Source organism: Melanostigma gelatinosum (genome assembly GCF_949748355.1).
Source record: "Melanostigma gelatinosum genome assembly, chromosome: 18".
Lineage (NCBI taxonomy): Eukaryota > Metazoa > Chordata > Actinopteri > Perciformes > Zoarcidae > Melanostigma > Melanostigma gelatinosum.
The window spans coordinates 20,877,926-20,895,175 of record NC_136651.1 but is presented as its reverse complement, the minus strand read 5'-3'; the positions used below and the strand labels follow the sequence as shown (position 1 = coordinate 20,895,175).

The following is a 17,250-nucleotide window of genomic DNA, read 5'->3' as shown; positions in this document are numbered from 1 at the left end:
ATGTGTTGCATTTTTTGAGATTGTAGTTTGTCATTTTGAATATGTTAATATGTGCTAGCAACGTGTGCTAATATGTGCTAGCAACGTGTGCTAGCAAATGTCCGTGACTCCAGGAAGAGCTCACAATTTATGTAAAAATGTTTGTTTTGTTTGTAGTTTTCATGGTGTCTGAGGTGGAGAGAGAGAGAGAGAACATGGCAAATAAAGTTCATCAAAGACATCAGTACGAAGCGTCACCATTTTTGTTGGACCAGTGTAGCTACGGTTCCTACTACAACTTTTAAACATGCACCCTCTCTAGAAAGACGGCATGGGACTTGAGGAGTGAAGTGAACGAGCTGACAGAATAAAAGAGGCTTCACGCTAACGACATACTCTGTAAGTACTTGAACTACTTTATTCCAATATTGCAAACCGAAATATCATTACCATATCATTAAAATCATGTTATGCTCACCATGTGGGCGAGGCTGCTAGCTAGTAGCGTTAGCATGTTAGCTAGTAGCGTTAGCAACATGTGTTAGTAAATGTTGTAGACTCTTTATGGACTATTGCTGTAGCCTAACGTTATAAAAGAGTTTTAGGACATTTTACATGTAAAATACATGGTGGACAGCGAGTGGGGCTGTACACAGTTTAAATGAGGAGGACGTGAGTAAAACAAAGTAATGTCTAATAAGAACACGGTCAAAACATTGTTGTTTGGCTTATAGCAATATACAGAGAATATAAAGAATATACTGCATAATATCCAGGTCAGCATCGTTCCTGTTATGATGTGGTGTGTTCATGGACCCAAATGCAGACTCAGGACAGCAGAGTTCTATTTCAAAACCAAGAATATTTATTTCTCTCAGTCAGGGAAAAGACAGGAAATTGATAAAGTCAATAGGAGGCGTCTCCACGCACTCCGCACAGGTCCAAGCCGGAAAGTGGCTAATCCTACTGAGCGGCAGACAAAGCCGACAGGAGGGGGTTCGGCCGGAGGGTTCAGAGGACTGGAGTGTACGGGCTTGAGAAGAGACACATGGAAAACAGGGTGGTTCTCATGGATTGCGGGAGCTTGACCTTGACCGGGTTGATAACTGAGACGATGGGGAACGGGCCAATGTATCTGGGGGTGAGTTTCTTGACCGGGAAGATAGGTGCGGGCGGGTGTGTGGCGGTGATCAGCCAGACACTTGTTTCGTTGGGAAGAACGAAGTAGGGCGGTACGAGTCTCTCTCCAGACTCTTCTGCATCGGCGAAAGTTGCCTTGGACAGACGGGACAGAAATCTCGACCTCTTGGCTGGGTAGAAGGGGAACTTGGTAGCCAATGGAGGCCTCGAAGGGGGAGAGACCCGTTGCCATGGAGGTATAGCTGTTGTGTGCGTCCTCTATTCAGGCCAGGTGACGACTCCAGGAAGATGGATTTGCCGCCGCTGCGCATCGGAGCATGGCTTCTAGCTCCTGGTTAAGCCTCTCGGTCTGCCCATTATTCTGGGGGTGAAGGCCGGAGGAGAGGGTTAGCAGTGGCACCGAGGCTGCGGAAGAATGCCTTCCAAACTTGGGAGGAGAACTGAGGACCCCGATCAGAAACAATATCCATAGGGATGCTGTGGAGTCTAAAGACATGTTGAACCAACAAGTCTGCGGTCTCGCGGGCCGACGGGAGCTTGGGAAGGGGAATAAAGCCGCCTTGGAAAACCGGTCCACGATGGTCAGGATGACCATGTTGCTCTCGGAGGGAGGAAATCCGGTGACGAAGTCCAATGCCATATGCGACCAAGGCCTGTGGGGAACAGTCAGAGGTCGTAATAGTGTGGGGTCTGTGTGAGGCCTTGTTGTGCGCACAGGTGGTACAGGCTAAGACGTAAGCTCGGGTGTCATTGTCCAAAGATGGCCACCAGAAGGAGCGCCGGAGCCAGTTGATTGTACGTCTTATCCCAGGGTGGCCGGAGAGTCGGGAGTCATGTGCCCATTGTAGGACCCGGGAACGGACGGAAAGGGGAGCGACTGCTGAGCCTCCCGCACTGCAGATTCTATTGCCCAGGTGAGAACCCCTAGGACACAGGCGGGTGGACCAATCGTGTCTAGAGCTGGGTCAACCTTGTCTGTGGAAAACTGACGAGAGACGGCGTCGGCTTGATGTTCTTACTTCCTGGGCGGTAGGTGATGGTCAAGTTGAAACAGGCAAAGAACAGAGCCCAACGGGCTTGGCGGGAATTCAGTCACCGGGCAGAATGGATGTATTCGAGATTTCGGTGGTCGGTCCACACAATTAACAGGTGGACTGACCCCTCCAACCAATGTCTCCATTCCTCCAGAGCCAGCTTGATGGCCAGTAACTCCCGGTTGCCCACATCATAGTTTCGGTCGGCCGGGGAAAGGCGGTGAGAGAAAAAAAAGCCCACGGGCGGAGCTTAGAGTCAGTGCTTGAGTGTTGTGATAATACTGCTCCTACTCCGGTGTCGGAGGCGTCCACCTCGACCACGAACTGGCGGCTTTCATCCGGCTGTACTAGGATGGGGGCTGATGTGAATCGTTCCTTGAGGATGTTAAACGGCCGGTTGGCCTCGGGGGACCAGGAAAAATCCACTTTAGAGGAGGTGAGTCTGGTTAGGGGTGATGCCGTCTGACTGTAGTTCCGAATGAACCGGCGGTAGAAGTTTGCAAACCCTAGGAACTGCTGGAGCTTCTTCCAGTTAGAGGGGACCGGCCACTCGGTGACCGCTTTAACCTTTTACGGGTCCTTGAGAATCTGACCCTCCTCAATGATGAAACCAAGAAATGACATGGAATTCACATTTCTCGGCTTTGATGAAGAGTTGGTTCTCCAATAAGCGCTGAAGGATCTGACGGACATGTTGAAAGCGGTCTTCCACTCGTCCCCCGCTCGTATCCGAACCAAGTGGTAAGCATTGTGGAGGTCTAGCTTGGTGAAAATCGTGGCACCGGGTAGGGATTCAAAAGCAGAGTTGAGTAGGGGTAGCGGGTACTTGTTCCGGTTGGTGATCTGGTTTAACCCTCGATAGTCAATGCAAGGACGGAGACTCTTGTCCTTGGCGATGAAGAAAAACCCCGCTCCTTCTGGGGAGGATGACGGGCGGATAATTCCAGCAGCGAGGGACTCTGTGTTATAGGTCTCCATCACCTCGCATTCCGGTCGGGAAAGGTTGTATAGTTGGCTGGGGGGCAGGGTGGCGCCGGGTAATAGTTCTATGGTGCAATCGTAATGGTCGGTGGGGTGGCAGGGAAAGGGCTCGTTCCTTGTTGAATGCCTCGCTGAGATCAGCAGTCTCCAAGGGGACCGAGGTGAGATCAGTTCCGGCAGTAGGGGTGTTGAGAGAATAGGCCTTGAGGCACCTCGAAAGACATCTAGGGCTCCAACCGATGATTCTGTTTCCTGCCCAGTCTATCTGTGGGTTGTGGTCCAGGAGCCAGGGATGACCCAGAACCAGAGGCGTCTGGGGCATAGAGAAGATGAAAAAACGCATCTCGTGTTGGTGGTTTCCTGACACGAGCAGGGTAATAGGGCAAGTCCGGTGAGTGATATTGGTCAAGGGACTTCCACCCAGAGCGTTCGCCTGAAGAGGGCATTCCAACTGCTCCAAGGGAATCCCATGAGCGAAGGCCAAGGAGGAGTCCAAAAAACTCTGTTCTGCTCGGAGTCATTGAGAGCCAAGACTGGTAGAGCACCGGACGGCAGACATTCCTTAGCTGGTAGTGTGCGACGGGACCCGGGACGGGTGGAATCGCTCGCCAGTATTCCCACTCTTAAAGGCAAGCCCTCTCTTTTGGTCGCACCGGGCAGACAGGGATACGGTGACCCGGCTCGCCGCAGTAGAGGCAGGCTCTGGAACGGATTCGTTGCTCCCTCTCTCTCTGAGACAGGTGGAACCGTCCCAACTGCATGGGTTCATCCCGATTCTCGGGAGCAGGTGCCGGAGCGGGCGAGTGCTGGTGGCCTGGGCTGCGGCGGCGAAGTGGAACTGGGGACCGGCGACCGGAAGTGGTTACTGGCTGACGAACCGGTGCCGGGACCCTGTGGTTACGCTCTCTCCGACATTCCTGCATTCGAGTATCCAGTCGGATGGTGAGAGCGATCAGGTCTTCTAGTGTCTTGGCCTCCTCCAGAACAGCAAGCTCATACTTCAATCTCTCCGACAGGCTGCTGAGAAAAAAACCCTTTAGCGCCCTCTCCTCCCAACCGGACTCTGCGGCCAGGATACGAAAGTCAATAGAATGTTCAGCGGCGCTAGCAGAGCCCTGACGGAGGCGGAGGAGGTTGTTAACAGCATCCTGAGAGTATGTAGGGTGGTCGAAAGCTCTCTTAAACGCCTTCAGGTATTGTCCAAAAAAACCCATATCCAACGGGTTCTGGGTGAGCCAGGCCTGGGCCCAGTCGAGAGCACGGCCATGTAGCAACCCGGTCAGAGAGGCAATCTTAGAACTGTCCGATGTATACGTGCGGGGCTGTTGGTTAAACACAAACATCGTCTAAAGCAGGAAACCTCTACGTCTCCGTGGAAAGGTTCAGAAGATGGAACAAATGACTCACGGACCAGTTGCGTGTCCCTTGCCGTTGAATCTAGGGGGGGAGGGGCGGGGCTGTGCGAGTCCCTGCACCATGCTGCCGATCTCAGCCACCTGAGACCCGATGGCTTGCTGCGATCCCCGCTTATCATGCAGCAGATGGTGTTGCTGTCCCAGAAGATGGTTTGTGATCGCCACCTGCAGGGGATCTGCAGGTGGAGATCCTGCTGCGGCTCCTGGGTATGGACCCATGAGTTAGGGTCAGTCCGTTATGATGTGGTGTGTTCATGGACGCAAATGCAGACTCAGGACAGCAGAGTTCTATTTCAAAACCAAGATTATTTATTTCTCTCAGTCAGGGGAAAAGACAGGAAATTGATGAAGTCAATAGGAGGCGTCTCCACACGCTCCGCACGGGTCCAAGCCGGAAAGTGGCTGGTCCGCATCTGTGGCTGGCAGGCAGGCTGAATCGACTGTGTGATACCCAGGGCACGACACAGGATCGCCAAGACTTCACAGTTGATCTCCGGGGAGCGAACTGGAAGGCTTCTTCGTATAGGTGAAAACCCGAGGCTCAACACTGGACGGCAGGCAAGTTGAAAACAAAACGGATCGTTGGTAGCAGATCTTCAGAGAGTGAACAAATGGACAACTCACGGGTCGGAATCCCAGGTAGGTAAACAGACGGACTGACAACTGGGATGAGAGTGATTGGAGTATTTATGTCAGCTGGAGATGATCACCGGAGATGAGCATCAGCTGTGCCTACGGAGAGAGGCACGGCAGTGGGTGAAAACAACATTTAAATCAGGAAAAGGAGATTATGGTTGTATATAAAGAACATTGTTTATATTTATATTGTGCTTAATAAATACAAATGAACTGTTGCCTGTGTCACTTGGTCTTTTGTCCTGTAAGTGGAAACTGATGATGTGTTACTATGACTAAGTATTTAGTTGCTACATATTGATCTGAGAGCATTTCGACGTTGAAAACACGTTTCAAAAATGGTGACGTTAAAAACACGGTTAAATGTGGTTCAAAAGTGAAAGATTTTTTGCTATTTATAGACGTTGATTAAGAGTTCACAGTTAGACCAGATTTCAACGGGATTTGCAAAATTGGCTTTCAACTGATAAATGTGGATGTGGTTTCTTAGTAAGCCTCTAAAATGATGATATACTATTATTAGCACAATGTAGAGGAAGACAAATTGTAGTATTGCAAATCCCGTTGAAATCTGGTCGAAGTGTGAACGTTCAATCAACATCTATAAACAGTCAGCGAAAAAACTTTCACTTTTGAACCAATTCTGAACGTCTTTTCAACAGTGGGCATAGACGTCTTTTAAACATCTTTTCAATGGAAAAATGCTCTGGTTTGGACAACCTCTCATTTTACTGCAGCAGGATCTGACAGTTGGCCCACGCAGGGCTTCCACAATGTGCAGTTGTTGTTGGCTCCCAGTGGGGACCAGCAGAGCAGTGAGCTCTCCACCTCCTGTCAGAGCAGGAGGTGGGGTGCAGGTGCAGGTCGAAAGCTGCAGCGAAGCTAGATCTGTGTCTGTCCACGGAGGGCTGGTCTTTGCAGGATTTTGTCCAATTTTGCGCGTAATCTGACCCTCTGGCACCGATAACATCCATTAAGAATAAATATATAGAAATAGCCAATCTTCTCGCTAACGGTCTTGTTTACTTATGAAGATCTAGTATATCAAAGTTGAGAGTAACGATAACAACAAGATCATGTTTCAGTTATTGATTAGACTGAAAGTACTCTTTTAAATGACTGGCTGGAGGCCCCTTGATCTGGGACTGTTGAACTACTTTATTTGGAGCAAGAGCTTCTGGCGCTTAAAGGTTCTGGGCACTGTGGGGTGACTCTTTGCCTGGCTCTTCCTAAGTCTCACCAGGAGTGGTTCCTGTGCTCTGCATAGTTCTCTCCAGCCCCGGTTGTTCTTGCAGACCGTGCCGCAAATGTATCTTTCACCCAGTGTCAATACTTTGTTTGCCATGGCCGTGTACCTTAAGCCCCTAGTTGTATGTCTCTGTGGGTATGTCTGCAGCTTTCTTGAGTTTTTCTTGAGGTAAGATGTACCTGCTGCTACCCGTCCCTACCCGATTGCCATCTTTTGGAGCAGTCAGCGACTGTGGCTCAGTGATGGAGCGGGTCGTCCTTCAATCAGAGGATAAGAGGTACAATCGCTGCCACCATTCCATGTCGATGTGTTTGGGCAAAACACTTAGCCCCATATTGCTCGAGTAGCTGTGCCTATGGTATATGAATGGGGACTGCCCCCCTCCCCACCCCCACCCAACAACTAAAGTTGCCAGGTCTCTGCCCATGTTAACCCTAGAGCAGTTTGGGAAGATGTGGCAAGTAATGGCCTTTTTCTGTCAAAAATAATAATTTCTTGAATGTTAGCATTAGCCTTATAGCAGACTTAGCTTCAAATGCAATATGCTTGTACAGGCTTGAGATAGGGGCTGATACCTATTTTTTGCAAAGTTGAACTTTTGCCCACATCATTTTCATTGTTTATTATTTCATAGATTTTATTTGTCACACAAACTTTTGAATCACCTTTTTGACCCTGCATTGACTAAAAGTCTATGCTGTTTCCCTCTGTTCTGACTTGACGAAAGCAAATAGCAAGATTTTACAGTTATGCCTTGACATTGTCATAACCTTTATTTCAGTTAAAAAAAGTAATTGTAAGTAAGCAAATAATAAACAAAGTAAGTGCATTCAGATCACAATAGATCAAATCATACTTCGGTAAAGCTGTAAGAGAAAATTAGCAAAAATAACTACAGAATTGCAATTTCAATTCCAGTGGGTCAGTGACAATGGGGTCTGACATTTGAGTCATTGTTAAACTATAAATCATACTTACATGGTCAAAGCATTCTCAGATATTCCAGTGAAAGAATTAGCAGGTATAACTTTTAGGAAGACATTCTCCACTATCTCCCTGTCAGAAAGGTATGAACATGAAATATTTTACACCTTAAAAATTCATACATTTTAGCAAAACAATTGACATTACAGTTAGGTATATTTAAATGGTACATACAAAATAAAATCCTCTTTGCTGGACTGAATATATTGTAGCCCAGGAAAGGAGGTGAGACCTGTATTGGTGATCCCACTGTATTGAGATAAATCTCAGTCAGTAGCCAGTTTATGGTTAATAGGGAACATAGAAATTCTACTATGTTTCCTTGTGAAATATGATAAGATATGATATACAAGGATTACACATGGGAAAATGTAATTGTACTTACAGGTACTTTAAATTAGGCAGATTTTTAAATGCCTCTTGGTCGATGTATGACAGTGTTTTGATACCAGTTAGTTGTCTATTGGGCACACAAGATACAGACACACACATAAATAGTTCTTAATTCTTTCTTTTTCTTCAAGGAAAAAGCTCCATCCATCCATTTTCCTCCGCTTATCCGGGGTCGGGTCGCGGTGGCAGCAGGCCAAGCAGGCTGACCCAGACTTCCCTCTCACCGGCAACAACCGGAAAAAGCTCATAATAGTTTAATATTTCGTTTGGTCAAAACATATAATTTTCTGACCACATCTCCCGTACAACGTCCAACTTCTTGAATGTTGATCTATGGACTGCCTGTACACATACAGTATGTGTATAGGCAGGACAGTGACAGTACATTTTTGGCATTAAGAATACAATTTGGCTTTGAAAACAAGATCCAAACATTGGCATTGAAACACTTGGAAGAAGTTGTATTGGCACCATGCTGCAACCTCCGGGTCTGAAAAATAAAGCCAACGTTAAAGTGTCAAAAACTGCAGTTCCTGCAATATTCACTTGAGACTGGCTCCAAAATTGAATCAAATTCTTAAGACTTTGATGTTAAAATGCCCAAATTTGTAAGGCAAGGCAAGGCAAGGCAAGTTTATTTGTATAGCACATTTCAACAACAAGTTAATTCAAAGTGCTTCACATAAAACCATTAAAAGCATCAAAACATAAGGCAAAAGAAAAGGAGATTTAAAAACAATTAAAGAAACAGTGTAAGAAATAAAATTCAGTCGTAAAAAGTAAAGGAGATTTAAAACATACATTGAAACAATAATTGATGTCTCCCTGAGACATTACGCTGCACGCAATCAACCATACACTGCCGCAATTCTGCAATTACTCGCACACAAACCACGTCTGGAAAAGATCTCTGCCGATCTGCGTTTCATAGTGTACGCCTTGCACGAACGCGGTCCCGGAGGAAATGGCGATATATTGTGCAGTCCTTTTAAAACCATTAAAAGCATCAAAACATAAGGCAAAAGAAAAGGAGATTTAACAGCAATTAAGAACAGTGTAAGAAATAAAATACAGTAGTAAAATGCAGAAATGCAGGAAATTGATTAATATATTAATTGAATGTGGCTCAATTAAAGGCAGCAGCAAACAGAAAAGTCTTCAATCTTGATTTAAATGAGCTGAGGGTCTCAGCAGACCTGCAGCTTTCTGGGACTTTGTTCCAGATATGTGGAGCAGAAAAACTGAACGCTGCTTCTCCATGTTTAGTTCTGACTCTGGGAACAGAAAGTAGACCGGTCCCAGACGACCTGAGGGGTCGGGATGGTTCATAAGGTAGCAGCAGATCAGAGATGTATTTTGGCCCTAAACCATTCAGTGCTTTGTAAACCAACAGCAGGATTTTAAAGTCAATTCTTTGTTGGACAGGAAGCCAGTGCAAAGACCTCAGAACTGGAGTGATGTGAGCCACCCTCCTGGTATTAGTGAGGACTCGAGCTGCAGCGTTCTGAATCAGCTGCAGCTTTCTGACGGACATTTTACAGAGACCTGTAAACACACCGTTACAGTAGTCCAGTCTGCTGAAGATAAATGCGTGGACAAGTTTTTCCAAATCCTGTTGAGACATAAGTCCTCTAATCCTTGATATATTCTTCAGGTGATAGTAGGCTGATTTTGTAATTGTCTTGATATGGCTGTTCAGGTTGAGATCTGAATCCATAACTACACCTAGATTTCTGGCTTGGTTTGTGGGTTTTAACATCAGTGACTGAAGCTGAGCGGTGATTTTCAATTGTTCGTCCTTGGTACCAAAAACAATTACTTCTGTTTTATCTTTGTTTAATTGAAGAAAATTCTGGCACATCCAGTTGTTGATTTGTTCAATGCAGTTACCCAGCCCTTGTATGGGATTATAGTCCCCTGGTGACATAGTTATGTAGATTTGTGTGTCGTCTGCATAATTATGATAACACACTTTGTTGTTTTCCATAATCTGAGCTAGTGGAAGCATGTAGATGTTGAACAGAAGAGGCCCCAATATTGAACCTTGGGGAACACCACATGTCATTTTAGTCAGGTCCGATGTGTAATGAGCCACAGACACAAAGTATTCTCGGCCCCTCAAGTAGGATTCAAACCAGTTAAGTGCTGTGCCAGAGAGTCCCACCCAGATGTTTAGTATGGCATGGTCGACCGTGTCGAATGCAGCACTGAGATCTCGTAAGACTAAGACTGAACTTCTGCCATTGTCTATGTTTAAGTGGATGTCGTTGAAAACCTTAACAAGAGCAGTTTCAGTGCTGTGGTGCTGTCGAAAGCCTGACTGGAAAACATCAAAGCAGTTATTTACGGTCAAGAAGTTAGTCAGCTGTTGGAAAACCGCTTTTTCAATTATTTTACTCAAAAATGGGAGGTTTGATATTGGCCTATAATTTTTCATCGTTGCGGAGTCTAAACTAACCTTCTTAACAGAAACTTTGAGGGTCCACTGCGGCTCCCGGGCCTTGCAGACCACCCCGGTCCATGTGGGACAGTAGTGGCTGTCGAGGCAGGTGGCCTTCCGGGAGTGGTTTTAAAGAGGGGCGGGAGGGTGGGGTGCGAAAGGCGTAGCAGGCTGAGCTATGGGGGCCGTGGGTATTTGTAGGGTGTGGCCGGAAGTGGCCCCGTGGAGGTGTGGCCCTGCTCCTGAAATTCAGCTAAGGTTTATCTCCAATTCACTAGCTTAGGGCCCCACCTCGGCGATTTGGCCGGCTGGAGAGTTTTAGGGATGGTTGGTGGAGGGTAGCCTGAGCGAAGCGGTTTGGGGAAAGGCTAGTTTGAGGGTCCACTGCGGCTCCCGGGCCTTGCAGACTCCCAAAAGCCTGCCTACGGGAGCAGTGCCGCCTGCCCGTTGCGCATGTCGGTGGCGCTGTGGCGGGTGTAGAGTTGGTAGGCGGGGGAGGGCCAGCGGCCCAGGCTTTGATGGTGGTCTGGGACTCCTCTGCTCGCTGCGGTGGTGGCGGCTCCTACGCGGGAGGAGTGGCCAGGGAAGGAGCCGGGATTGATCCCGGAGATGGTTAGGATTCCCCTGAAGTGCAAGAGGAACCAGGATCGGTCGGCGATGCGGCCAGTCTCTGTGGTGAACAGTGGTTCGTGGGGGGCGGTTTGCTGTGTTTTCCTGGTTTGTAGTTAGCGCATGAGGAGTTCGTAGGGGCTCAGGTGTGAGTTGAATTTGAAATTCACTAGCTTAGGGCCCCACCTCGGCGATTTGGCCGGCTGGAGAGTTTTAGGGATGGTTGGTGGAGGGTAGCCTGAGCGAAGCAGTTTGGGGAAAGGCTAGTTTGAGGGTCCACTGCGGCTCCCGGGCCTTGCAGACCCCCCCCCCCCCCCCCGGTCCATGTGGGACAGTAGTGGCTGTGGAGGCAGGTGGCCTTCCGGGAGTGGTTTTAAAGAGGGGCGGGAGGGTGGGGTGCGAAAGGCGTAGCAGGCTGAGCTATGGTGGCCGTGGGTATTTGTAGGGTGTGGCCGGAAGTGGCCCTGTGAAGGTGTGGCCCTGCTCCTGAAATTCAGCTAAGGTTTATCTCCAATTCACTAGCTTAGGGCCCCACCTCGGCGATTTGGCCGGCTGGAGAGTTTTAGGGATGGTTGGTGGAGGGTAGCCTGAGCGAAGCGGTTTGGGGAAAGGCTAGTTTGAGGGTCCACTGCGGCTCCCGGGCCTTGCAGACCCCCAAAAGCCTGCCTACGGGAGCAGTGCCACCTGCCCGTTGCGCATGTCGGTGGCGCTGTGGCGGGTGTAGAGTTGGTAGGCGTGGGAGGGCCAGCGGCCCAGGCTTTGATGGTGGTCTGGGACTCCTCTGCTCGCTGCGGTGGTGGCGGCTCCTACGCGGAAGGAGTGGCCAGGGAAGGAGCCGGGATTGATCCCGGAGATGGTTAGGATTCCCCTGAAGTGCAAGAGGAACCAGGATCGGTCGGCGATGCGGCCAGTCTCTGTGGTGAACAGTGGTTTGTGGGGGGCGGTTTGCTGTGTTTTCCTGGTTTGTAGTTAGCGCATGAGGGGTTCGTAGGGCTCAGGTGTGAGTTGAATTTGAAATATAGTACGGGGATCGCTTTTTTTTTTGGCGTGGCGCTTGTGGGGGATCCCCCTCTCCTGCAGCTCCGTTAACAGGCGCCCTACGGTCCAGGCGGCGATCCTGGGCGGGTCGGTTCCGCTGGGAGATGCGGTCGGGGCGCGAGCACCGTGCCGGTGGCTTCGAGCGCGGCGTGCTGGGATGCTGGAGTCGCCGGAAGCCGGGCTGTCGGAGGTTTGTCCCCGAGCGCTGCGTCCGGAGCGAGCGGAGGAGGAAGGGGGGGACTTCCGCGTCTGTTGCCCGCGTTCGGGGGCAGCGGATCGCCGTCTGCCACGGAGGCGTGCCGGTGTGGGACTTGGTTCGCTGGACGATGACGGTCGGTCTGGGTCCCCGTACTGGCGGATTGCCCGGAGGGAGGGATTCCGGTCGATGGATGTGGCCGGTCGGCGGGTTCGGCTGCGTTGGGCCGCCGGGCCGCTCCCGGAGGCGATCGGTGGCGTCTGCCTCGGTGGAGTGCGGCCCCGGGCTGTGCGGGTGGCGGCTGGGGAGGCAAACGGTTCGTCGTCATCGGGAGGCCCGGTTAGTAGCAGGTCCATGCTGGCGAGGTAAGGGGTTTATTTTCCTTCCCTGTTCGTTGTTTTTGCGGTGCTGCGGGGCGTTCTTGCGTTTTGGTGCGAACGACGTAGCAGCCTGACTCTTTTCTGAAGGTGTAGCAGCCTTACGGTTTGGTGCGAAAGGCGTAGCAGGCTGAGCTATGTTGGCCGTGGGTATTTGTAGGGTGTGGCCGGAAGTGGCCCCGTGGAGGTGTGGCCCTGCTCCTGAAATTCAGCTAAGGTTTATCTCCAATTCAAATGGTGCTGGCTTCACCACAATAAGCCTCTGGCATTACCACACATCTACAACGATAGATTTCACAACTTCACCTGCAACTCCCAAGTCTCCCAAAGTCTTTCCCTTTGCATTCGTTTTTTTTACTCAGAACATAACATTAGCTAGCTGACACGTATTAGCTATCGTTAAGGCTTGTTCCAGCAGACCTCTGCCAGACCAACATAACGTCAGTTCGAAGTTTACTTTAACCTAGCTCGGTTCTATATGAAAAAACAACGGCAGAGAGAAACACACTTACTTAGAAGACATTGCCATTGTTACCACCACCAGACCAAGGTGAAATCTTAAACGGCAGCAAAGGTTACACAGACTAGGAAGAACTGTGTAGCCAATATGTCCAATTTATCTGTGGGTGGATAGAGAGAGGACCAAAGTTAGCGTCCTGCTCAGACCAGAGCTTGTTTCTTACTGTACAGTGTACACAATGGCTTAGACTTCCCAGTCATGTTAAGGTCTCTGAGTAAAGTTTCACAATTTAAATAACAAATGGTGTACCCAAACTGACAATAAATAATACAAAACATAAACAAAAATTGCCTTAGCTCAAAATACTAAGATGTAGCAAAATTATTTAACTCAAAACACAATCACTTTAATACAGTGGCTCACATATTAACACATACAGTCCTCTCTCATAGCGCAACCATATGAGGCAACATATTTTGACCATATATTTTTACCATATTTGACCATGTTAAACTTGCTTGAATATGGCATCTTTCTTTTCATGGAAAGAACTATAGAGCATGACAACTGTAGTGACAATCTTCCCTCCGTCCGATAGTCCACATTACCACTACTGTTACAGTCTGTGTTTGGCAATAAGCTTGACGCGTAATGATTCTTCAAAGGCAGTAGTTTCATTTAAAAAAGGTTTACTCAACAAAATAAAGTTACAAGAAACATTCTTTGCTCAACTTGTCACAGCGTTGGCACAACGGTCAAAAAACTATGTTGCTCGGCAGACTGATTAACCTCAACTGAGGGCTATTGGCTGTGACGTAGTCAGTAACGCAACTAAAGTTCACTGTATCTGGACTGCAGATTCAACATCCTGGTGCATTTTTGGCAATCACTGGAGACTTTAATCACATCACCCTGGATAAAGCCCTGCCAACCTTTCACCAATATGTTGACTGCCCCACAAGAAATAATACAACCCTGGACCTACTGTATGCTAATGCTAAGGATGCATACAGTGCCACTTCCCTTCCCCCCTTGGCAGGTCCGATCACAACCTGAATCTGTTGACACCCAGGTATGTTCCTCTGGTGCAGAGGCTGCCTGTGACCACCAGGACTGTGAGGAGGTGGTCTCAGGAGGCTAATGACGCCCTGCAGGACTGCTTTGAGTCAACGGATTGGGGTGTGCTGTGTGGACCACATGGGGAGGACCTCAACAGCATGACGGACTGTATCACGGAATATATTAAATTCTGTGAAGAATCCGTCATACCATCCCGGACTGTACGCTGCTTCCCCAACAACAAGCCATGGATTACCAGTGACCTGAAAGCTCTTCTTAACAAGAAGAAAGCAGCTTTCAGGTCTGGGGACAGGGACGAGCTCAGGAGAGTCCAGTGCGACCTGAAGGTGAAGCTCAGGGAGTGCAAGGACACCTACAGGAGGAAGCTGGAGGCCAAACTCCAGCAGAACAACGTGAAGGAGGTGTGGACATGGATGAAGCAGATCACCGGCTTCAAGGTTGGAGGGAGACAACCAGGGGGCTCCCTGGAGAGGGCCAACAAGCTAAACTGTCACTTCAATAGGTTTAGCTCACAGCCCTCATCTGTCTCCTCCACACACCACACCTCCCAAACACCTCCCCCTCTGTCCCCCCTGGTGAGCTGCATGGACTCAGAGCCCTCCACTTCTAAGGGCTCTGCCACCACCGACATAATGACCCCCCTCCCCCACCCCCCCCCCCCCCCCCTCTGTGATGACTGGCCAGGTGAGAAGACAGCTGGAGAGACTCCACCAAGGCAAGGCTGCTGGACCTGATGGCATCAGCCCCAGGGTCCTGAAGACCTGCGCCATCCAGCTGTCTAATGTCCTTCAACACCTCTTCAACCTGAGCCTGAAGCAGGAGGAAGTCCCGGTGCAGTGGAAGACATCGTGCCTGGTTCCTGTACCGAAGAAGACGACACCATCTGGCCTCAATGACTACCGACCAGTTGCCCTCACATCTCATGTGATGAAGGTGCTGGAGAGGCTGGTCTTGGTCCACCTCCGGCCGCAGGTGAAATCCTCACTGGACCCTCTGCAATTTGCGTACCAGCCGCATGTGGGGGTGGACGACGCCATCATCTACCTGCTGCAACGAGCTCAGTCGCACCTGGATGAACCGGTGGCTCTGTGAGAATCACTTTCTTTGATTTCTCCAGTGCATTTAACACCATCCAACCAGTGCTGCTGAGTGAGAAGCTGCGGTTGGTGGGGGTGAATGCGTCCACCGTCTCCTGGATCACTGACTACCTCACGGGCAGACCACAGTTTGTCCGACTGGGCCGGTGTGCTGTCTGATACGGTGGTCAGTGATATTGGAGCCCCACAGGGAACTGTTCTGTCTCCCTTCCTGTTCACCTTGTACACCACTGACTTCCAGTACAACTCTGTGTCATGCCATCTGCAGAAGTTCTCTGATGACTCTTCAGTGGTTGGGTGTATAAGGGACGGACGGGAGGAGTACAGTAGTGGAGGACTTTGTGGAGTGGGCCGGTAGAAATCACCTGCGTCTGAACGTGACCAAGACCAGAGAGATGGTGGTCGACTTCAGGAGGAAGATGACGGCTCCACAACTGCTGAGAGTTCTGGGAGAGAATGTGGACATGGTGGAAGAGTACAAGTACCTGGGTGTCTCCATCGACAGCAGACTGAACTGGAAGAACATCAACGCTGTGTACAAGAAGGGGATGAGTCAACTCTTTTTCTTGAGGAAACTTCGATCCTTCAACGTGTGCAGCAAGATGTTGGAGATGTTCTACAGTCTGTTGTGGCCAGTGCACTGTACTTCACCGTAGTCTGCTGGGGAGCAGCATTGGAGCCGGAGACACCAACAGACTGAACAAACTGGTTAAGAAGGCTGGCTCCATCATTGGCTGCAAACAAGACAATCTGGAAGAGGTGGTGGAGAGGACACTGAAGAAACTATTATCCATATTGGATAACCCGGATCACCCTCTCCACCACCTCCTGCAGGGACAGCGGAGCACTTTCTCCAACAGACTGATTCAGCTCCGCTGTCACAAGGACAGATACAGGAGAACATTCCTGCCAGTGGCGGCTGGTCAATAGAGGGCCATGGGGCATGGCCCCACCATGAGCCACACAAAAAAAAGAAAGAAAAAAAAAATTATAATAATCATAAATTACACAAATTGTCAATATTTGTGTTTTTGAACTCCCCCAAGACCCGTTTGAGAGGAGAACTTTGGCGGAGATTCTGTAGCCAAAGAGCTGATATCAGATCAGCCTGACCTCAGAATCAGACAGCAGACTAGCGGGAAAGGGAAGCAGTACATGCGAAGCTTCACTACTAGCTGTACACCAGACAGGTTTGGCTAGCTGGATGACGTCATGCTAATCATTTATTTAGCTTTTTAAAACAACGGGGACGGATCCAGCACGGCCAGTTACGGGAGTGAGGGATGAGGAGGTAAGGAAACATGAGAACACCAGGGTAGGGAGTGAGGGATGAGGAGGTAAGGAAACATGAGAACACCAGGGTAGGGAGTGAGGGATGAGGAGGTAAGGAAACATGAGAACACCAGGGTAGGGAGTGAGGGATGAGGAGGTAAGGAAACATGAGAACACCATGGTAGGGAGTGAGGGATGAGGAGGTAAGGAAACATGAGAACACCAGGACACACATGGAGAACTCTGTCAAGCTACATATTAGACAAAGTGAACATCTTTTCTTCTACATAGCTGTCCTCAGTCTCATCTGCTTAACTTGGTCATGGAGGCATCAACATGTTAAAGATGTTAAATTAACAGTGAAAACTCATCATAGCTTAATTTAACATCAGTATTCATAATTACACTTCATGTTTACTTCTCCTGATCTTTACCTCCTATAACAAGGTCCATAGGACATCTCAATAAATAAACATGTTATATTATATTATATAAGTTTTATTTACTGCTTTTTGTGTTGGAATAAATGTTAAATATTTAACTGCCAAGTAATAATGCGTGTTTGATACTTAATTTGTTTTGCATTAAATCATACTGGGATGTTTGCTGAAATTGATAGGATGGCCCTACCTAGAACATGTTCCACCAGCCGCCACTGATTCCTGCCCACTGCCATATCACTGTATAATAAATCACCTCTGGCCAAGTCAAACACAAGACTTTAACACTGATACACTGTTGTTGCTGCTGTTGGTGATCTTGTGCACTAGTGTTTTGTTTATTTTAATTTTAAATGTTTCCTACTTAGTTAACTTAATACAATTCTATTCAGTGTATATACTGTGCATTTGTATTACTTTGTTTTCTTAA

At 48.7% G+C, this 17,250-nt stretch overlaps 1 protein-coding gene across 1 annotated transcript in view; it reads right to left on the bottom strand.

Annotated features, from left to right (window-relative positions):
- LOC306792363 (thyrotropin receptor-like) overlaps nucleotides 1-17,250 on the bottom strand; it is a gene marked incomplete at both ends in the record, with an annotated part of 52,193 nt that overhangs the window by 20,056 nt on the left and 14,887 nt on the right. Inside the window, 3 exons of the mRNA XM_079289434.1 lie at nucleotides 7,413-7,490; nucleotides 7,593-7,667; nucleotides 7,804-7,878. Coding sequence (XP_079145560.1) covers nucleotides 7,413-7,490; nucleotides 7,593-7,667; nucleotides 7,804-7,878 — 228 coding nt within the window. The remainder of the gene's footprint in view (nucleotides 1-7,412; nucleotides 7,491-7,592; nucleotides 7,668-7,803; nucleotides 7,879-17,250) is intronic.